Source organism: Lytechinus variegatus, chromosome 4, assembly GCF_018143015.1.
Source record: "Lytechinus variegatus isolate NC3 chromosome 4, Lvar_3.0, whole genome shotgun sequence".
NCBI classification, from domain to species: Eukaryota; Metazoa; Echinodermata; class Echinoidea; order Temnopleuroida; family Toxopneustidae; genus Lytechinus; species Lytechinus variegatus.
Window position 1 is genome coordinate 4,110,348 of NC_054743.1, and position 24,201 is coordinate 4,134,548.

Genomic DNA, 24,201 nt, shown 5'->3' on the forward strand with positions numbered 1-24,201 from the left:
TTTTACAGAATTCACAATTATGAGAAAACTCTTCATCGAATTGAGTATAGGTTGCCACAATGGCTTTTTACAAAAGTTTCAGGGAGAAATCAAACCATATTACACCTGTACTTTATACACATTATGAGGGGGGGGGGGGGAACATCACGATACTAGTATATTACAAAAAAGAAAAACTGAGTGGAGAACGTCACTTTGTCACTCATTTGCATACTGACCAGGATGTGCATATATCTGTTTTGTGAAAATAAGCGAAACTTCAAAATGTCAACACTTTCTCATTTTACATCAAATTTTGATGAAATGTTCAGTGTTATGCTCATTGGACTTTTCTCTATTATATCAAAGAAACTTTTTGTTGGGGTGGACTTGCCCTTCAGGAAAGTACAAGGCTTGTTTCCCTCCAGGAATTCTTGTATAGACATGGGTCCCATCGATCACTCACACAGTTGTTGTTGGGTAGTCTCAATCTCATCTCTGGTTGTTGAAGTTCTCACAAAACCTCTTTCTTCTTGCTATGGCTTGTGAAACATCTTTGATCACTCACAAACAGATGATTGCAACACTGATGCCTCATCACCATGTATTCCCTGAAATTATCCTGTAAATGAAGATACATTGCCAGAAGTTGCATCTTACTCTGCGTTTTTATTTTTATTTTTTTAAAGCTGACAAAGAGAAAACAAAATGTAACTATTCTATTGTCTTTACATTGTAAGATTTGAAAAAAAGACTGGTTCCCATAAGGAATCCTTTAAAAAATACTGAACAGGTCTAAAGGGTAAACCTATCCGTATCCCATAAACATTTGTGTGACAAACATACATTGAGCATAGCCGATGCAATACTTTTTTGAAGTAACCAAGATAATGATGGAACCTCTCATATTTTTTTCTGTAATGTAAATTAGGGATTTTGGAAGAATCTGTCCACAATGGATGACAAAACATACAGTTCTAATTTACATTTCTGATTGTATTATCATATGCACAGTTCATTGTAAATTAAAAACAGGCAGTTGCCAAAATTTATTATCAATTTTTACATTGAGTCTTCCTTCTTACACAAATATCACTAACACTTGCATACATTAGGCTTGTCTTGACATGTTAGGGTCATATAACTTTCTTATTAAAAAAATACACCATACAAAAGCAGAATTGTCAATACTTGCAGAGAGAAAGATAGTCTATCACTAGGCCCTTTGTCCCTCTTCAGGCTCAGATCATCTTCAAGCATGTTGTGTGTGGTCTCTTTTAAAAAGTTTCCTCCTGTCAACGACTCCTAATTGAAGTTCTTGTTGGCATATTCCTATTGAGTTAGAGTGAGAAGCAAAAGAATATATTTAAACATTGAAAAAAAAAATCTTACTTACCTTTACTGCATACTCTCAAAGTTAATAGGCCTACCTTTTAAATCTGCATATATTTGGTCAGTTGTCTTTTTGCGTACAATCTAATGAGATCACCATTCTCATAAAGTTAAATTTAATTTGATCAACTGGATCTACAAATATTTGACATTTAGGCATTATACTCTATGACCATGTTACATGGAATTTAGATCAATTCAGTCACTGTCAGATGTGTACATCAACCAAGATTGAAATTGATCAACATAAGTGGTTCTTTATCATGACAACAAATTTTATGATAAAAAAAATTTAGACGGTGACAAAGAAAGAAATTAGAAAAATAGACAATAGTCCACATAGAAACAACAACAAAAATGAACATACCTTTCTTACAATCCTCCTTTAATAGTCTCTCAGGACAGCCTGTTCATGTTGTAAGATGTTTTCATCCATTCAAAAATTTACTGCGGAAATAAAAAAAGTACAGATAGATCTACTTTAAATTACTTTTAAATCTAATAGACACGAAACATAATTCAACATCTCTTCAAAGCTGCCAGATTTCCAACCAAAATGTAAATTCTTATTATCATTCGGGGTGATTTGTTAAAATAATCCATTCAATTAATTGTTCTACAGAACGGTGCTTCATAACGTAGCTCATCGTTCTGTAGCTACATCATGTAAACAAAGCGAGTCAAGCCTATTGTATGCGCAGTGCGCAGCAAGGGATGGGAAGATTTTGCAATGGGCCAGATCAATCTGATTATTTAGGCCCTATAAGAGTATTTATTCCTTTTATATAAGGTGTAAAAAGGGTATAAAACTTAAAATTTAGTGTATCTAACCCATTTGCAGTGATGTGGATATTGAAGGGGATTCCATGATCCATCATTAATCGTTTACCAGCTTCGACACACACTGACAAAGCCCTAGCTAGGGCCTACCCAAGGCCAGGGCCTAGACTAGCGTGTCTAACTTGGGCTACGGCTTCATGATGAAAAAAAATATATATCAGAGTCCTCGAGGGGCGCGAGGCTAGATGGCATTATCGTGATATTGGAACCACCGTTCACTTCATACAGCAGCGCTTTATTCAGTCACATGCACGGTTCCCTATTTCCACCTCCATTCACTTTGTACACAAGCGCGCGTACACAAATCTACGAGTCGAGTGGTTCCCAAAACCACGATTTGGCCGGCTAGATCTATTACATTTCTCAAGTTGGAGCTAAATAAGTGAATTTAAAAAAAATAATTTTTGTGATCACTAGACTACTTGGAGACAGGATCTAAGGTAGACACGGTTACCATTCACTAAAAATTGACCCAATATTTGTTATGCTGTTACTAGTGTTAGTTTAGTTATTAATTCTGCAATTTTGTGCAGTTACTTTTATTAGACTACTAAGCTAAGATACAAATTAATTAAGAATAAAATTTTCTTGAATTTCGCACAATTGTGGTTGAAAGTCTGACTACTTTGGCGGCTTTGTCATGTTATCGCTATGCAGCAAGATGATATCATAATGCCTTCTCCTGAACGAGTCGGTGGACAGCTGTTCGTTATATTTTGACAGGGCACAAAACTACACGCGTGGGACTGGAAAATAACTTGCGTGCAATAATGCTTTTTCCATCCCAAGTCCACCGTTCTGCTCTTAACTTTGCAGGCATTTATAGCATTAATTATAATATTTCTTCACAAACAAATACATGCAGACGTGGAAAAAAATATTCATTGTCGGTATAAAATGGTAAATTACTTACGATGTTCTCACAGCTCGGCAAATACCGATATTAAACGCTTTGCTCCTCTTCATTTCGTGCAAAGCTATTTATCGTCGTCTATTTCCACTTGCTCAGCTAGCTCAGCAATGTACCGAAATACTGTTCTGTGATTGGTCAATGTGCCTAAAAACCATGGTTTTCCTAAAACCCACGGTTTGAAACCACCTAAAATAGTAGACTCAAAATCATGCCGAAAACCCACGGTTGAAACCACTCCTAGTACCAATGAGGTCCAAACATTACATGTATGGACCTCATAGGCGACATCAGTGGAAATGCGGGGTTAGAAATCTTTGACTCACACTATATTTCGATATTATTTGACAAGTACGCGCTTTTTAAACAATTTTTTTTTCAAATTATAATTCAGAATTGTTAATAGTTTGATCCCAACAACAATGAAATTAAAGATATTAAGGGAAACTTACATTTTGACGACTTTTTCCTGATTTTCTTGGCAGGTGCTCTTCCCTTCTGACGCACGATCGCAGCTGAATATAGATCAAGTGATACGCGTTCTCGTCACCTGATCGGTTTGTTATTCTTTTCGCCAGACGTTAATAATTATATATTTGATAGTGCTAGTATTCATCGCGAATTTAGGTGAAAGAAATTGAAGTTAAACAGCGCCAGCTTGAATTTTTCGACTAACAACGTTTCAAATTTCGCCACCCACTAGCCAGCAATTATCTTTTTCTTTTACCAAAATACTCTCCCCAAAAAGGAAGATTTAAAGAGAAAGAGAATTATGATGGTAGAGAAAACAAAGTACTTTATTTTCCCGCTTTTACTAGCTGTTTAACGCGAATTTCAATCGAATATCAAATGGGGTTTACATTTTTTAAAGTCTATTAATAAAAAAATATTCATTGTCTGGATTTTAGCTCCCCGGTTGAACTCCCATGAAATTTCAATGTTTTTCATGATTACCGAAAATGGTTTAAAATGTTCAAGTTTTTTATCGGGATAAACAAAGTTTTAGCTCGGTGCGCTGCGCTCGCCTTATTTTATAATGCTGAGATAGCATTTTATGCTGTTAATGAATTCCCACTATGATTTGATTGGTAAGTTCATGAGTGATTAATAAGATTAATTAATTCGTGTCTCTTTTTTTATTAAACAATGTCAGCTTGCGCTTTGAGCACGCAATATTTTGATGAGTAAGATTCTTCTCTTGTATATGCAGTATTTCCACAACTCCAAAATAAATGTCCCGAAACTTAAGCCAAAATTTGCTCACGTTCATAAATATTTCCTGGAATTTTCAAGTTTGATTTTAAACAAAAATCGGGCAATAATACAGCGAGCCTAATTTCGGCCTAGGTTGCCCAAATCAAGTTATTTAGCATTATTTTTTGTTCACGTCCTCTTTAAAAAAATCATCTACTAGTATTACAAATGCCAACGCGGAGCGAGAGCGGAAAATTTTGAGCTACGTAAATGTTACCTGAAATTGATAGTTTCTACGTTTAATTGTTGTTTGGTTGTAATTTTCTGATTTCCCGAAATTTCCTGGAATTTTTTCGTTTCCCGAACCTTTCCTGGAAAAAGCAAAAATTTCATGAACTTGAAATTTTCTGAATTTCGGGAAGAGTGGAAACATTGTGTATGCGAGTGTCATACTACAGAGAGAGGGGGGGGGGGTCCCTCAGCTACTTGTCCTCGCCAATTCCCCCAATTTTCGTCTTGCTCGTGTTTTTTTTTCACCCTTTTTATTAAAAAATTAGAAAGAATTGGGTGTCAAAAAAACACTAGGGGAAATGAGAAGAAGAGGGAGAGAAACATATTGGGATAAGAAAAATTTGTGTCACATAATTATTACATAAGAAAATATTTGTCATAATTTATGAAACTTTACTTTTTACTTGCATGGTGCCTACCCACTTATATATATGAAATCTTAAATTACTTCACCATGGCATCTCACACTAGATGTTTTCACCCTGCTATATAACTTTGAACCTGCTGACAGGGATTACTAATTTAAGGTTAAAGGTTGAATGTTTATCAAACATAATTTTGTTGGGGTCTATGTGTTCGTCATTCATGGTGATATACAATAGAATATTCAGAGGTGTCGATCATGGGGGCGGCAGGGGCGATCGCCCTAGCAATATTGGGGGATATCGTTTTGCCCCCCCCCCCCCCATAATTCAGCATGTGCAAAAATAAAATATGATTGCAATCAATGCAATGACACACAAAAATCAGCAAGCATGATAGCGATACATAACTCGTTCTTTAATCCTGCTCAAAATATCCGCTTATCAGATTGAAATAGAATATATATGAATATATATATATATATATATATATATATATATATATATATATATATATATATATATATATATAGGTAAGTAAGTAGGTAGTGATATACTGCAATATCTAATAGTGCTCTACTGTGTATAGGACAGGAGTTCTCAAACTACGGCCCGCGGGCCGGATCCGGCCCTTGGAGCTTTTCAATCCGGCCCGTGAGACTTATGATTTCCATAATAACAATATCCACTGATGCAAGCACATCAGGTTGGGGAGCTGTGCGTCATTCAGATAATTCTTTCTCTCAAGGTTTTTGGTCTTCTGGGTTACAAGATTTGCATATCAATGCTCTTGAATTGCTAGCAATAAAAACAAGCACTACATACCTTATGTAGCCAATGTCAGGATATCCATATTCGTATTTTCTCTGACATAGCACTTCGGTCGCTTATGTTAATAAGATGGGAGGTAATGTACCCTTTTTAAATGACATATAGCGTTACGCATTTGGTTTTGGTGCATTAAATAAGGAATTTGGATTTCCGCCTCTCACGTGGCAGGGAAAGATAATTCATTTGCTGATGTCCTTTCAAGGAGGGACATGAACTAGGAATTAAGCCTGCTCCCCTGTATTTTTAATAGCATTATCAATACCACGTTTGCCCCTGACATTGCTTTGTTTGCATCATCTGAAAATAAACAACTTCCAAAATATGCTTCTTGGAAGTACGACCCATTTGCATATACTATTGACGCTTTTTCCATTTCGTGGGAATTCTTTTCTCCTTACATTTTTCCATCCTTTTGCCTTATCCCTAGAATCCTTCTCAAACTTCGAGCAGACCAAACAAGACTGGCCCTCGTCATAGCCCCGATGTGGAGAGCACAACCCTGGTTCCCTTCTCTTCTCCACATGCTGGTTGTCCCACCCCTTCTCCCAATAAACTACGTCGCCCCAACAACTATCCAGTAAGTCTGCACCTAGCCGCTTGGATACTCTCGGCAGACAATGGAATGCAGCAGGCATTTCAAAATCAGCTGCCAACTTACTCGCCCGATCTTGGAGACAAGGAACGTCTAAACAATATCAATCTGCATGGAATCAATGGTGTGATTGGTGTTGTAAACAACAAATTGATCCCTGTTCACTTAACTTCCTTGCCCATGAACATTCTTCAGGCAAAGCTTATTCCACAATTAATTCTTACAGATCTGCTTTATCTTCTGCCATTCACCCATTGGGATGCATTCAGTGGGTCAACACCCTTTAGTCGCACGTTTAATGGAAGGGATATTCAATGAAAATCCCCCTAAGCCTAGGTACAGTAGTATGTGGGATGTGTCAATTGTTTTGAACTACATTAAGTCTTTACCCGATAATGAACAATTAACGCTAACACTGTTAAGTAAAAAACTTCTGGCCTTGATGGCCCTTGTTTCCGCCCAGCGGGTTCAGACGTTATTATGTTTAGATATTTCCTCTTCTATATCAAATAATCATGCGGTATTCTACTTGACAGAGTTACAAAGGACAACTTCTACCAAAAACAGTTTAATTAACCAGACTGTTGAATTTAATTCATATCCACATGATAAGAAAGTTTGTGTTATATCGTCCCTGCTAGAGTATGTGAAACGTACTACCCCTTTAAGGATTGAAAATGGTGAACGCAGACTTTTCTTTTGTGTGAAGCACTGCCTTAGCACCTGGAATATGATTAGCCCACAATTTTTCATTGTGCATAATACGGTGAAACATTTTATGGGTGCTACTTTTATGCTTCATGTATATAAAAATGCCTTATGTATATGCTTAAAATTGCATGGGCTGTTACATTTTGTCTTTATAAAGTGAGATAATTATGAATTTTGCGTTGTTCACAAAGTTTACAAAAAATGCGATTTTAAGATAAAGTGTTAAGAGTTTCGATTAGAGTATCCCCCTTAAAGGACAAGTATAAAAGAATAAAAAGAGAAAAATTCAACAAGCATAACACTTAAAATTTCATCAACATCGAATGTAAAATAAGAAAGTTATGGCATTTTAACAGTTCGTTTCATTTCACAAAACAGTTATATGAACATCTCGGTCGGTGTGCAAATGAGGAACTGATGACATCACTCACTCACTATATCTTTTGTATCTAATTTTATGAAAGATGAAATATTTTTGTTTTCTCGACATTGTCATGTGAAATGAAGTTTCATTTATCCCTGAACACGTGAAATTCCATTATTTTAACATTTTGTGGTTCAGGCAAGGAGGTCCTAAACGTAAATTGAAATATTGTATAATTCCAACAATAAAAAAGTACAGAGATAGTGAGAGAGTGACATCATCGACTCTCTCATTTAGCATGTTTATATAACTATTTTGTTAAAAATAAGGGAAACTTTGAAATGTCATAACTTTTTATTTCAAATCCGATATGGATGAAATTTTCAGCATTTTGCCTGACTGACTTTCTCTATTTGATTAAAATCAACATTTTTCTGAGGTGGACTTGACCTTTTAATAATAAAACATTATTCTATGGTGTTTCTGAAATAAAAATGTTTTTAATAATTAATTCCAATTTCGTGGATATGCTGTTATTCTATTCACATTTATTTCCTACTTCATATAGGCCCTAACAGATTAATATTAAAGCATATGTAGGTGAATTATATTTTAGAGTACATTGACACGAACACAAAGATTTAAATGAACTCTGATGTGGACATAATTATGAAGTAAATATATTTTGTGCTGTGATTTCTCTTTTGAATTTTATATTCATGCGTCATTTGGGTTAATCATTTCTTTATGCACATAATTATTTTGCCTCCCCGCATTTCTTTCAATTTCGTACAATGTGTTGTTACTGTCACAATTTGGATTACCTAGCACGTATATCATCGACACTGGATGAAAAGTCTAAATAAAAATTATATTTTTGTAAGGGTTCAGATTAGTTTTCAAGAGGATCTTATGTTATGAAATTTTGCCTAATGTACTCATATTAAAAGAGCAATTATTCTTCTCAACCCAATTTAAAGAAAAGGTGTTTTATTTGCATAATGAGGAAAAAAATGTGTGTAATCATGTTGATGCATATTATTTTTTGATCCAAGCAACACTGTGTCGTTTGTTGTTATGTCTGCTATTTTTTTCCATGTATTTCTAATGTACAAAATACTTTTAAAAATGCTGAGTAATAGTTTAAAGGTCTGTATTATTTTTGCAAATCATTAAAGAGAGCACAATTTGAATTGAAAACTTTGTTTTCATAAATAAAATTGGATTAAAAATAGTGAATTGCAGAAAAGCATTGTTGCTCGAACGCAAGCCATAACAGCAGACCACTGCAACGAAAGAAGCACATGAAATTGACTAACGTGTTTTTATTGTTTGTATTAAGTTGATTGATTACAATGATGATGATGGTGGTTATGGTGATGATGGTGATGGTGGCGGAATAATGATGGTTGTAATGGCCATGATAATGACGTTGATGATGATGATGATGATGACTAGATGTTGTTTTGTTATTTTGTCTTTTAATAAAATAACAAAAAATGAAAATAGCATAAACAATGGTATAAGAAATTGGTATGCATTAAGGAAAATCCATTCCTGACCAAAAGAAAATAAAAAAAGTGATAATTGAGTGATGACGTAGGCCTATATATGCGAGCACTTTTCCTTCAAATCGGAAACAATTAATGTTTAAAAAAATAAAGGAAATGTCATTTTCTATAAATACATGCTAATGACATTCACTGTACCTTCAATATATCAATAGAACTTCATATCCGTTCCAAAAAGAAAAAGGTGAGTCATTAGAGATCATTAAAATTGGAAAATATAGAGCATTAGCTCGTTTATGACGACAGAAATCAAGCATACGAAAATTTATTAACTCTAATTTTGTTCAAATAAAATTTCTGATTTTTAATGATTTTTCTTAGTGAGAAAAAAAATTATCAGGGTAAAAAATCCCCTTTCAATTGCAAAACAGTTTCAGTGTGTAACGGTAATTTAAATCATTCACCTGATAACCAGATCTATCCAATAAACAAGATAAGTATCATTAATTCATGCGGGCGCGCAGCGCGTGCTGCAACGTTTAATATATTGCTGTGAAGCGTAAAATAGAATGAATATCATTTAAAATATATATCACAGATAAAATTATACCAGCTCGACGCGCGAGCTAAAAAAATTACGTTTTCCGACTTTTTTTATATCAATAACAAAATGGATATGAAATTAACTGACTTATGCGAGCATACAATTTATATAGACAGGGTCTATCCTATAACCTTTATAATATACAATGTCTTAAGTCATATAAAGAGAAACGCAGATTCTAAGTATTTTTTTATAAACAGGATAACTACATAGACAATTCATTAATTGAAAATTTGGGATTCTTTTCCTAAAATGAATATAAAAGACAATAAAGAACACAATTTATTTTCGGACGAAGCCAGCAAAATTAGGGGACCACCAAAAATTTTGTACAAGCAAAAGAAGGCTTTACAGGGGGTTGGGACCGATAATTTTTGACAAGCAACAACAAAATGTTATCAACAAAAAAATTAGCGCGATCGTCCCCAATCAAATTTAGGGGGCAGGTCCCCCACCCCACCCCCGCTGGTTTTAGAGCGTCAGAGTGCGACTTACCTTCAACCGCTATCACTATCGGTAACATGAAGCAATTGGAACATTTTCCGATTCCATCAGCTTTTCATTTTTTGCAAACAGTCCAACAAACCCCGCTCTTGTAAAACAGGCAGACATTAATTTGCTGAAACGGACAACATCTCAAACTCAGTATTTCTTTTACACGGATACATACAATCTCACCAACCCCAATACTTTTTTCACTATTTTCTCCTCCCTTAAATTTTCTATTAATTTTTTTATTTGCTTGCTCTCTTTTTACTCTCTTTTCTTCTTTCTCTACCTCCTTTCTGTCCTATTTTCTCTTCGATTTTTTTTCTCGTCTCATCGCTTTTCCTAATCCCCAGCCCCCGACGGCCGCGCAAATTAACCGACAAAATCCAGAATAGTGGGAGAAAAAGGGCGAAAGGGCAGAAAATTCTGCCCAAAGGGGGGCCAGGGGCTAGAAAAAGGTTTATCACCCCATAGTCAGGTCGTCTGGTGCAAAATACATGTTTCATTCAAATTTAGATTTATGTATATTTCTTTCAATAATAAAATACCAAAAATAGTAGGGGATATTTGATATTGTACCCCCTACAATTTTTATAAAGAGACGCATCTCCTTGGGCATTTAGGCCATGGAGGGGGGATTAAGTGGCGAACCGTGACCCGGAGGAGAGAAAGCATGGGGGGCACAGCATTTCACAGACATTGCTGTCCCCCCCCCAACGCTTTGTCTCGTCCGGGTCACGGTCCGCTACGGGGGGATTACTTGTACCTCCCTTCATTTTAGTGACGGCCGTGATTCTAGGTCGGAATCATAATTATTTTGGAAGAGTGTAATACACTCATAGAGATGTATACGCTCGATCTCATACCTGACGTAGACGGCGCTATTCAACAAATGCACAATCTCCAATATAAAAAAATAGAACAGAAAGAACGCCTTGAACACAGGCCAAAATGCCTAACGATTTCTCCGCGGCATTAACAACTATCGTAAAGGGCGCTCCATTTATAAATAAAGATGGATGACTAGCCTGTCTATGGCGACTGAATTTACCGCAACTATTTGCCAAGAATTGTGAGAAGTGGTCTGGAAATGCAACAAAAGAACCGGTGAGTACCGATTAAACATTATTTTACTATTCACACCTATCTTATAAATGTGTACAATCAAAAAAAAAATCTTATAAATCACTTAGTTCTAAGCTATATAGGGCGGCCCAAACGCGCGTTAGTGGAGTCTCAGTTTTTTAACACGGGTAAGTATTGGGGTGTCGCCTAGAGTGGTTGAAACCATGGTTTCATTTGAAACCACCTTTGTGAATACCAAAATCAGCAAAACCCACGGTTGAAACCATGGTTTCTGCAGAAACCACTTTTGTGAATTCGGGCCAATGTGTTCCTTTGATGCGAGCGGAAAAGCGTGAGATGAAAATTTGTGACATTCCAATCTCAAAATTGAACATTGTAAGCACAATTCGTAACGAAAACGGAATGAGTGCCTTACTCAATAATAAAAGATGAGGGTGCGAAGCGCGAGTCAAACATTTTGTGATTTTCAACCTAAAATGTATTGTTTCACTTCAAAAAAGGTATTACCCTTTGAAAAGGGACATATATCACTTTGAAAGAAGGGCACTTTCCATTAAAAAAGGCATTTTTCCTACTGGGATTTTCTGGGGGAGCAGCGGCATTTGCTCCCCCCCCAAAAAAAAAAATTCCCAGTAGAAAAATACCTAAATCCGGTTCCGCCGCCCCTGGTCATTAGCATAGAGTTATAAGTTATAAGTTCAAACTGGTATTAACAAAAAAGTGTTGGTGTGACTAAATTTTATAACTAACATTTTCTTTGCAATATATATTCTTTACCATTTCGATCCCTCACAGGTTTCCGTGTCCGTTGACATGGCCAGAGCTGAGAAGTCATGCCAAAACGTGATTTTGCATGAAACATATTCACTGAACCATCATCGGAACTTCGGAATAACACAGAAATGATAGACCCCTTCCCCAAATAGTTCCGCCTTAGCTGTATGTCCTCGAATATGTATTTACAGTAGTTATAGAATAGACATCATACCAACTTGACCTTTGACCCGGTCATGACCTTTGCCACATGACCTTAAGCCCGGTCAACCTTTGACCACATTACCTTTAGTCTGGTCAGCCTTTGACCACATGACCTTTAGCCCGGTCAGTTGTGACCTTTGATCCGGTCAACCTTTGACCCGGTCATGACCTTTGACCACATGACCTTTAGCCCGGTCAACGTTTGACCACATGACCTTTAGCCCGGTCAGCTGTGACCTTTGACCCGGTCATGACCCTTGACCACATGACCCAACGGAACCCAGACTTCCTTAAGCCATTACACCATATCTACGCAACCAAGTGATGTCATAGAATTACCCTTTTGGCACCATATCGGTATTGCACCACCGTTGCATCATCGCCATCACGTATGGATGACTTTCGGTCGACCTTATCACACGATGCAGCAATATTGAGCGGGAATTTTTAGCATATGATGCACAAAAAGACATCTATGCAGCTTCTTATTTAAAAAAAAGTGATCATTATCCGCCTACCAGCGGATATGTCAAGGGCCTCATGCCACCATGAAATGGTGTTAGCTACGCAACCACCGTGATGTCATCCCCGGGATTTACCCTTTACCCGGTATTACACCACCGTTGCGCAGTCGTCATCGCCACGCATATGATACGATGCACAACACAGACGTATGATCTCTCAAAGTTTCCTATTCAAAAAAGGGTTATCTTTCTCCGCCTACCAGCAGATATGTCAAGTGCCTCGCGATTCACGATTCAATCACCACGTGCATGGCCAACGTGCGTCATTGAACTTGGGATATCCTATTGGAAAGGTGGATGCCGACACCCTCTGCCTCGTATTACAACAATTATGGTAATCCAATATGTGATTATAATCATGAAAATAGTGACATCTCAGGCTCTATTCATTGCAGACTTTTCCCTAGCAAAACTCTCTGACTCTTTCATACTGTTTTGTTCATACTTCCATACTTTTCATAACTACACGACCTGCCCGGCTCTCTGACTCGAAATCTTTCACATTTCACCGAAAATTCCACTTTTAGCCTTCATTGAATCACCTTATCTTCGTGGATTTTAACTATTTGTGTCATAACTGATTTTATTGCATCTCTGTGACTTATTTCAACCCAAAAGTGTGTTTTTGAGGCCCAAACATTGCCTGGACCGGAATACACATGCCTACAGAGTACATGCCGCAGATATAGCGGGGATACACATCCGGCCATATCATTTGACCCACCAATGACGACATTGTTCATTGTTCAGAAAAGAACGTTCTTCACCCAGGTGAATTTATCAATTTGATTGAACTACTTTTGGATAGTAAACTGAACCATTATGTGCTGTATGCCTGTGGCATATTGTCATGTTCCAGAATTTATAACTTCGATGTGAACTAAACATGTCTCCGCGCGTTTGTACGAACAAATATAAAGGAGTACCAGGATCGTCACCTTTTGCATATAAACTTCCAAAGGGAATTACTGTTTCTAGCATCAAATATACGATTCTGACAATATTCCAAACACTTCAGTATCAGGAGACACATCTTTGATTATTAACAACCTCACTTCCACCTATCTACATTTGAACCAAGAGATTCATAGCCATTTTGTTTTGCGTCATGGTGTTGCAGGCAAAAAACCTCAAGCCCCGGGAACTCTACCATAATGTTTATTCTTTTAAAAAAACCTCCATTGAAGCTTGCCTCACCTCCTTTTAAACTGGCTTCAACATAATTTGGATTGCAGTTTATTCTTTTTAAAAACCTCCATTGAAACTTGCCTCAACTCCTTTTAAACTGGCTTCAACATAATTCTTACTACAGTTTATTCTCTTTAAAAACCTCCATTGAAACTTGCCTCATCTCCTTTCAAACTGGCTTCACCATAATGTTTATTCTTTCAAAATACCTCCATTGAAACTTGCCTCAGCTCCTTTTAAACTGGCTTCACTATAATTTGTTGTACAGTTTATTCTACCTCCATTGAAACTTGCCTCACCTCCTTTTAAACTAGCTTCACCATAATTTGAGTACAGTTTATTCTTTTTGAAAACCTCCACTGAAACTTGCCTCAGCTCCTAAACTGGCTTCACCATAATTCTTATTCTTTTTAATAACCTCCATTGAAACTTGCCTCACCTCCTTTTAAACTGGCTTCAACATAATTTTTACTACAGTTTATTCTCTTTAAAAACCTCCATTGAAACTTGCCTCATCTCCTTTCAAACTGGCTTCACCATAATGTTTATTCTTTTAAAAGAACCTCCATTGAAACTTGCCTCACCTCCTTTTAAACTGGCTTCACCATAATGGTTATTCTTTTTAAAATCATCCATTGAAACTTGCATCACCTCCTTTTAATCTTGCTTCACCATAATTTGTAGTACAGTTATTCTCTTTAAAAACCTCCATTGAAACTTGCCTCACCTCCTTTTAAACTGGCTTCAACATAATTTTTACTACAATTTATTCTCTTTAAAAACCTCCATTGAAACTTGCCTCATCTCCTTTCAAACTGGCTTCACCATAATGTTTATTTTTTTAAAAGAACCTCCATTGAAACTTGCCTCACCTCCTTTTAAACTGGCTTCACCATAATGGTTATTCTTTTTTAAAATCCTCCATTGAAACTTGCCTTACCTCCTTTAAATCTTGCTTCACCATAATTTGTAGTACAGTTATTCTCTTTAAAAACCTCCATTGAAACTTGCCTCTCCTCTTTTAAACTGGCTTCACCATAATGTTTATTCTTTTAAAAAACCTCCATTGAAACGTGCCCCACCTTCTTTTAAACTGGCTTTACCATAATTAGTAGTACAGTTTATTCTGTTTAAAAACCTCCACTGGAACTTGCCTCACCTCCTTTTAAACTAGCTTCACCATAATTTGAGTACAGTTTATTCTTTTTGAAAACCTCCACTGAAACTTGCCTCAGCTCCTAAACTGGCTTCACCATAATTTTTATTCTTTTTAATAACCTCCATTGAAACTTGCCTCACCTCCTGTTTAATTGGCTTCACCAGCATAATGAGTCTATTCTTTAAAAAAAAACCTCCTTGTAAATTTGCCTCATCTCTTTTAACTTGGCTTTACAATAATAATAGCATAGTTTATTCTTTTTTGAAAACCTTCCATTGAATGTTGCCTCACCTCCTTTTAAACTGGCTTCACCATAATTTGCAGTATAGTTCATTCTTTTTAAAAAAACCTCCATTGAAACTTACCTCACCTCCTTTTAAACTTGCTTCACCATAATGTTTATTCTTTTATAAAACCTCCATCGAAACTTGCCTCGCCTCCTTTTAAATTGGCTTCACAATAATTTGTAGTACAGTTTATTCTTTTTTGAAAACCTCCATTGAAACTTGCCTCACCTCTTTTTAAACTGACTTCAACATAATTTGTGGCACAGTTTATTTTCTTTAAAAACCTCCATTGAAACTTACCTCACCTCCTTTTAAACTGGCTTCACCATAATTTTTTTTCTTTTATAAAACCTCCATTGAAACTTGCCTCACCTCCTTTTAAACTGGCTTCACCATAATTTGTAGTACAGTTTATTCTTTTGGAAAACCTCCACTGAAACTTGACTCAGCTCCTTTTAAACTGGCTTCACCATAATGTCTATTCTTTGAAACCTCCATCGAAACTTGCCTCACCGCCTTTTAAACTGGCTTCACCATAATGTTTATTCTTTTAAAAACCTCCATTGAAACGTGCCCCACCTTCTTTTAAACTGGCTTTACCATAATTAGTAGTACAGTTTATTCTGTTTAAAAACCTCCATTGGAACTTGCCTCACCTCCTTTTAAACTAGCTTCACCATAATTTGAGTACAGTTTATTCTTTTTGAAAACCTCCACTGAAACTTGCCTCAGCTCCTAAACTGGCTTCACCATAATTTTTATTCTTTTTAAAAACCTCCATTGAAACTTGCCTCACCTCCTTTTAAATTGACTTCACCGTAATATTCATGTAAGGTATATTAATTTTATTAAAAAAAAAAAACATTATTGTTCACTTCCCTCACCTAGATCAACTGGCTACATATAATACCTTTTGTAGCGGCATGAATATAATTTGGTGTTATCTGCCAATATTATGTACTGTTTACATGCATGTATATTGTATACAGAGTCAGTTGAAAGAGAAAGTAAATAATGTAAATAATGTCAATGCAAGATTGTACACAGTGCAGTGCTCATTGTGCTCCTTGATTCCAAGAAGTCCAGGAGAAGATGAGTCATAGGGGTGCAGCATCACCCAAAGAATAGAACAAAGAAAGTAAGATTCAGAAGTTGCAAAGATTCAGAAGAAGATAGTCAAGAAATTATATTTATTCCTGTAAATTGTGAAATTCTCCAGGATTGCAAACAGTTGGTAAGTTTAAATTGCATTATTATCAAAGTTTATATATGTGCTGTTAATTATACCATAATACTGGGTTTCATAAGTCATTCACATTTATGTAATTTCGGCTCAAATCTGAGTGATGGAATTTGGCATTTTGCTCTCTATCGAGCATTACTTCATAACGTATACTTTACACACAGACCAATAGGAAGTGATTGGTGTTCAGTCAGATTTAATTACTGGTAATATGTTATAAAGATAATTATGTTTCATATTATTGTGTGCTATTATGTGTACATGAACTTATTCTGTGATTATACAAGAATATTATATTGCAGTTATTTTCTGAGAGTGATATATAATGATCGCTTCATTTAGTTGTAGTAGTCAACTTGTGTTATATATTGTGTAGGGTGGTAGGGTCTCCTAGCTTCGGCATGAGATCATTGGGTTATTACTCTATTTACTGTATTATGTTATTATAAACATATTTTAGTACTGTGTGGTTAGTTTAGGAATCACATATATGATTCATCATGGTTTATTATTATTTAACCAGTTCTTATTATTGTCTGTTACATATTTTCTGTTTGCTTATCAATTTCAGTATTATTTGCCTTAAGATAACTAAGGGCATTAAAGGGACAATGATGTTTATTCACTATGAATTACAATTATTAGTCCAACAAGATAATGAGTTTATATTGCACATGTTCAGATTCAATCTGATATTAATTACTGTTATTGATTACCAATTTATTATTGTTTACCAAACAACAATTATTCAACTCAAATAATATGATCAATTATTCAGGTTTCCTTTAATCATGTTAATACCCTTGACCAATGTATATTGCATTAGTATAATTGAGACTTATTCCCTGTGGGAATATTTGAAGTTATTTACAAGTTATTCAGTCATGTTTGAATTATGTTGTTTTGACAAATGAATATTAACACTGTGTTTATATGTTTATTTGTTTATTCAGCGAACCACTCAATTGTTGCTCAATCGCTCAGTCGTCGCTCAATTGCACAATCATCGCTCAATTGTTCATACAATTGTTGATTTACTGGTTGTTGCTGGGTAAAGGTTTCTTCGCTGGTCGTTGGTTATGTCGACCTAGAAACTTCATTACAAGGCCGTATTTGATGTCAAGTTGTTGATTCATGTGTCGTCATAGTTACGGAAGAAGTTAAAGAAGGAATAAACGGACAAGTAACTGTAAAGCTGTTGTTTGAGTCTTCAATTAGCGTGTTCGAACTAAGCAATTAAGAATTTCCACGTGTAGTTTAAGAAAGGCAGCTACACGACAGTTCGCAACTGCATTATGGATCCCTCAAATAAACCAAATTCAGAAGCCCTTGCTGGAGTTGGACCTGGAGCTGGAGATGACGAGGATGATGTAAAGTCTACCACGTCCCGGGGGAGCGCCATGTCCAGAGTTTCTTGTGTAAGCGAAACATCAAGCGTGAAACTAAGAGCAGCGAGGGTGAAGGAGGAGCTGGTGAATAAGAAAAGGGAGCAGTTCTTACAGGAACAAAGACTAAAACGAGAACAATTTGAACTAAATGAAAGAATAGAACTTCTCAAGATCGACCATGACAAGGAAAATGCCAAGGTTGAAGCCACCATGTGGCAAGAACAAGTAAACGAAGAAAGGGCAGAAGCAGGATTTCCGCCCTTACCTAACAAGGACAATGCACAAATTACAGAAAGGTGGTTCTCCACCCAGGGAGAATCAAATCATCAGGGTAATGTACAAAATGTTCAAAATGATAATGTATGTGTAAAAGGTAGTGAACATGTAAGTACTGGTGTAGTAGGTGAAGCTACTACAACAATTCATAAGCCGGGTAATGAAGGGGTAGGGTTAAGCAGGGGATACAATGGTAATCACCAAGTTAATAACCAAGCACAAGAACTGAAACCCTTCATACCCAATCCGTTTCAGACCCCGATTAATAACATGTACAATCATAATATGATGGCAATGGCTCTAAGTCTGCCAAAGCCAGACATGCCAACTTTCTCAGGCAATCCGATAGATTATTGGAATTTTGTGAATAGCTTTGAAGTTAACATTGCTGATAGAATTCATGACAGTAGGCTAAAATTGTCTTACTTAATTCAGTTTACCTCAGGCAAGGCCAGAGAGGCCATAGAAAATTGTGTGTTATTAGATCCCGACACAGGTTATTCTCGAGCTAGGATAATACTACAGGACCAGTTCGGACGGAACTACATAGTGGCTAGAGCTCACCTGGAGAAGGTCATCAATAGGTCACCACTTAGGGCGACGGACAGCCAGGGTCTGTGGGATCTAGCCAGAGACATGAGGAGGTGTCAGATGACAACTTCTCAGATGGGGTACTCGGCTGATATGAGTACAACGGATACCCTACTGAAGATCCAACATCTTCTCCCGGTCCACATTCAGTCAAAGTGGGCAAACCGTGCACATTCACTGATGGAGCAATCAGTGATGCCCAATTTCTCCCATCTGACAGACTTCATCGAAGAGTCTGCTAAGGTGGCGAGTAATGTGTTCGGTAAGAGCGTAGGGCGTCCAGCCGTACAAGACAAGAAGGCATCCACGGGGAAGCCTAGGCCAAAGGTTTCGACCTTTAATACTACAACAAGTAAGTCTGAGAAACCGAAGGAATCGAGCTCATGCCCATGCTGCTCAGAGAAGCATGAGCTCGATAAGTGCCGCAAATTCAAAGGTCAGTCAGTAGATGAAAGGTTTGCCTTTGTCAAGTCTAAGGGTCTATGTTTCAATTGTCTCAAAGGGTCGCACATGGCAAAGGGCTGTACAGCTACCCCTAAGTGCAGCAAGGATGGGTGTAAGAAAAGACACCACACCCTTCTTCACATGGAGTGGTCCACCAAGGGCAAAGATAAAGGGCAAGAAACAGGTAAGCAAACTGGGGCCGGGCAAGGATCTGACTTAGATAATCAGGCTGACACTAATGCTGTTGGTGGTCAGAAAGAGGTTTGTCTCCGAGTTCTACCCGTCAAGGTTAGAGGCAATGACAGAGAGGTGACAACATGGGCCTTGCTTGACCATGGCAGCGATGTTTCCCTCTGCGAACAGCGTCTTGCAGATGACCTCGGCATACAAGGTAAGGAGACAAACTTCCGACTGACCACGGTGAACAACACTAATACCCAAAGGGGAGGACAGGAGGTTAGTTTCTCCATTCAAGGAATTAAGGACAGGGATGTAATTGATATGCCCAGGGTGTGGACAGTGGAATCACTACCAACAACCCACAGAAGTATACCAAGGCAACATGACATAGATAGATGGTCCCATCTGAAGGGAATAGAGCTTCCAACAGCTGCTAAGAAAGATATCACGTTGCTCATAGGAAGCGACACCCCAGAGGCCTTCTGGGTCCAGGAAGAAAGGAGGGGAAAGAAGAAAGAACCATATGCTATCCGTTCCCCACTGGGATGGACAGTCATGGGCCCCACAGGACGCAGAAGGAAGGGAGCATTTGAGGTGAACAACATCTCCTCAATTGATGACCATTTACAAGAGCAAGTCCAGAGATTCTGGCAACTGGACTATGCTCCTGGTGATGAGAGTGAAAGGTTAGGTGACTCGGCAGAAGACAGGAAGGCTCGTGCCATGATGGAAGACACAATCCGTCTTATAGATGGCCATTATGAGATGGGTTTACCTTGGCGTCAACTCCCTCCGTCTCTACCAAACAACCAGAAGATGGCAGAGTCACGTTTACAATCTCTAAAGAGAAGACTGGAGAAGGATGACAGCCTTCACCAGAAGTACACAGAAACTATGACAAATTATTTGTCGAAGGGATTTGCAAGGGAGGTTGACGAGGACCCTAAAGAGGAGGGCTCTATCTGGTATCTACCTCATCACCCAGTGACTCATCCCTTCAAGCCGGAAAAGGTGCGTGTAGTATTCGACTGTGCTGCAAAATACCAAGGAATCTCCCTTAACAGCCAATTATTGAGTGGACCAGACTACACCAATAAGCTTGTTGGTGTGCTTCTTCGCTTCAGGCAGGAGGAGATAGCTCTGGTAGCAGATGTGGAGGGTATGTTCCACCAAGTGAGGGTCACACCCAGCCACACTGATGCACTCAGATTCCTATGGTGGGAGAACGGCAACACAGACACGACACCTAAGACATACAAGATGCAAGTCCATCTGTTTGGAGCGACTTCGTCTCCGAGCTGTGCAGGCTTTGCACTCCAAAGGACTGAGGAAGACAACAGGCAGGACTTTGAGCCAGAAGTTTGTCGGATAGTCAAGGACAACTTCTATGTTGATGACTGCCTGAAGTCTGTTCGCTCTCCAGAGGATGCGATAAGGCTCATTCCTCAGTTATGCAGTCTACTAAGAAAAGGAGGATTCAGACTGACAAAGTGGGTCAGCAATGACAAAGAAGTGTTGGCAACAGTCCCTCCTACAGAAAGGGCTGCATCAGTAGTTGATCTAGATTTGGACCATCTTCCAATCGAGAGAACACTTGGAGTCTTATGGAACATGGACTCTGACATGTTTAGCTTCAAGGTTTCTCCCAAGGACGTACCAGCAACAAGAAGGGGTATACTGTCCGCCACAAGCTCCTTGTATGACCCACTTGGATTTGTGGCACCTTTCACAGTAAATGCGAAGCTTCTTTTGCAGGATCTTTGCGCCCAAGGTCTTGGCTGGGACGAGAAGATCAAGGACCAGGACTTGCAACGCTGGCAAGCCTGGCTGGCTGAGTTACCAGAGTTAACCTCAGTACACATCCCCAGATGTTTCAAGCCATCTGACTTCAAGGACCCTGTCTATGACCTCCATGTGTTCTGTGACGCGTCAGAAAGAGCATATGCAGCATGTGCCTATCTACGGATAGAAGATTCTGGTCGCGCTCACAGTGCACTTGTGATGGGGAAGACAAGACTTTGTCCTCTAAAGAAGATGACGGTTCCCAGATTGGAGCTGTCAGCAGCAGTGCTAGCGGTCAAGCTGGGTCGAACCATTATGGAAGAATTCAGGCTACCAGTGAGGAGCGTCACGTACTGGACTGACTCTACCTCAGTGCTGCTGTACATACGGAATACCAGCAGGAGATTCCGTACATTTGTGGCAAACAGAGTAGCTGTCATTCAAGAAAGGAGTGACACTTCACAGTGGCGCCATGTTGATACCAAGAGCAATCCAGCAGATGATGGCTCAAGAGGATTGCATGCCAGACAACTATCAAGATGGATGCAAGGACCAGACTTCCTTCTGAAGCAAGAAGAGGACTGGCCGGAAGCATTCCAAATCCCGACTGGCCAGAGAGTATTGCCGGCTCAGGACCTCAAGGATGATCCTGAGATGAAAAGGACTAATGCCATATCGATCAAGCCTCAAGATAGCATTGGTAATCTGATCAGTCGCTATTCCTCATGGAATAGATTAAAGAGAGGAGTAGCTTGGATCCTTCGCTTCAAGGCACACTTGATAGCCCGCACAAGAAAAGGTACATCGCAGAAGACTACAGACTTGACACCTTCCGAATTATCGGAAGCTGAGCTGGAAATAGTGAAGTACATTCAGAAGGATGCCTTTCCAGCTGAGTTTGAGAAAAACAAGAAGTCAAGGGTTGAACAGTCCTCCATGAAGAAATTGAACCCTACTCTAGTTGATGATGTCTTAAGGGTAGGAGGGAGATTGGACAGATCACCTATTGACTTTGATGCCAAACACCCCATGATATTGCCAAGCAACCATCATGTGACCAGACTGCTCATTGAGCACCACCATCATGAAGTTGGTCACTCTGGCGCAGGCATGACATGGACGGCACTAAGGTCGAAATATTGGATCTTGAAGGGGGGTTCCACTGTTCGACGGATCATAGGGAAATGCATTCAATGTAAGAAGAGGAATGCACCAAGAGGAAGGCAAATGATGGCTGACTTGCCGAAAGAAAGAGTGACACCAGGCAGGCCACCATTTACCTTCACCGGAGTCGACTACTTCGGACCATTCAGTGTTAAGCAAGGCCGGAGCCAGCCCAAGAGGTATGGCTGTATATTCACTTGTTTGACAAGTAGGGCTGTACATCTGGAGATAGCAAACTCCTTGGATACAGATTCATTCATTAACGCTCTTAGAAGATTTGTAAATCGCAGGGGGCTACCTGAGAAAATCTTTAGCGATAATGGGACAAACTTCAGAGCAGGACATAAAGAACTAAAGCAGAGCCTAGCAGAGCTCAACTCAACAAAGGTGGGTCGCTTTCTAACTCAGCGAGGGATTGAATGGGAGTTTAATCCTCCGGGTGCGAGCCACATGGGTGGTGTTTGGGAAAGAGTAATCCGGTCAGTAAGGAAGATATTGGGAAATCTTCTCAAGCTGCAGACTGTAACCGACGAAACTCTAAGCACACTCATGTCTGAAGTAGAAGCAATCCTAAATGCTAGACCATTGACACCCTTAAGTGCGGATCCCAAAGATGAAGAACCGCTAACTCCGAACCATCTTCTTCTCATGAGAAGAAATCAGTCACTTTCACCAGGAGTATTTGATAAGAGTGACTGTTATACTCGAAGAAGATGGAGACAAACTCAATATCTGGCCGGACAGTTCTGGAGGCGTTGGGCAAAGGAATATCTTCCCTTGCTCCAAGAACGCCAAAGGTGGCTTAAACCACAAAGAAACTTCCAGACTGACGACCTTGTACTCATAGCTGATGACGCTGCTCCTCGTGGGCACTGGCCACTAGGTAGAGTGACTATGACCTACCCAGACAGACACGGACTAGTTAGACAAGTTGAAGTTAGGGTAGGATCTAAATACTATAAACGACCAATTTCTAAATTATGTCTTTTAGAGAGCAACGATTAGGCTACTTTGACATACGACCGACATAAGACCTAGTAGGGACCACACCCTCTTTATTATTGTTACACTTATGATTGTTGTAAGATTGATTTAATGTATTTTAATTTCATTGTTGTTTATTACTATGTTATGTTTATAGCGTTAAGTATGGTATATTGGTTAATGATGCCGCATTACATTACATGTTTTTGGTTTAATGAAATGAGTAACTGGTGGTTGCCTCATTTGGGGCCGGGTATGTAGCGGCATGAATATAATTTGGTGTTATCTGCCAATATTATGTACTGTTTACATGCATGTATATTGTATACAGAGTCAGTTGAAAGAGAAAGTCAATGCAAGATTGTACACAGCGCAGTGCTCATTGTGCTCCTTGATTCCAAGAAGTCCAGGAGAAGATGAGTCATAGGGGTGCAGCATCACCCAAAGAATAGAACAAAGAAAGTAAGATTCAGAAGTTGCAAAGATTCAGAAGAAGATAGTCAAGAAATTATATTTATTCCTGTAAATTGTGAAATTCTCCAGGATTGCAAACAGTTGGTAAGTTTAAATTGCATTATTATCAAAGTTTATATATGTGCTGTTAATTATACCATAATACTGGGTTTCATAAGTCATTCACATTTATGTAATTTCGGCTCAAATCTGAGTGATGGAATTTGGCATTTTGCTCTCTATCGAGCATTACTTCATAACGTATACTTTACACACAGACCAATAGGAAGTGATTGGTGTTCAGTCAGATTTAATTACTGGTAATATGTTATAAAGATAATTATGTTTCATATTATTGTGTGCTATTATGTGTACATGAACTTATTCTGTGATTATACAAGAAT

At 38.3% G+C, this 24,201-nt stretch overlaps 1 protein-coding gene and 1 long non-coding RNA gene across 2 annotated transcripts; one reads left to right on the forward strand and one right to left on the reverse strand.

The window, feature by feature from the left end:
* Window positions 1–364: 364 nt before the first annotated feature.
* LOC121412506 lies at window positions 365–1,237 on the reverse strand. The gene is made up of 2 exons (XR_005969622.1): window positions 1,144–1,237; window positions 365–601 (listed from the first exon to the last, which is right to left on the reverse strand). It is a non-coding gene; the product is annotated as an uncharacterized LOC121412506 (long non-coding RNA).
* Window positions 1,238–18,487: 17,250 nt separating this feature from the next.
* On the forward strand, window positions 18,488–23,365 carry LOC121412427. The gene has a single exon (XM_041605237.1). It carries the CDS (start codon window positions 18,488–18,490, stop codon window positions 23,363–23,365), a length of 4,878 nt encoding a protein of 1,625 aa, XP_041461171.1.
* Window positions 23,366–24,201: the final 836 nt, after the last annotated feature.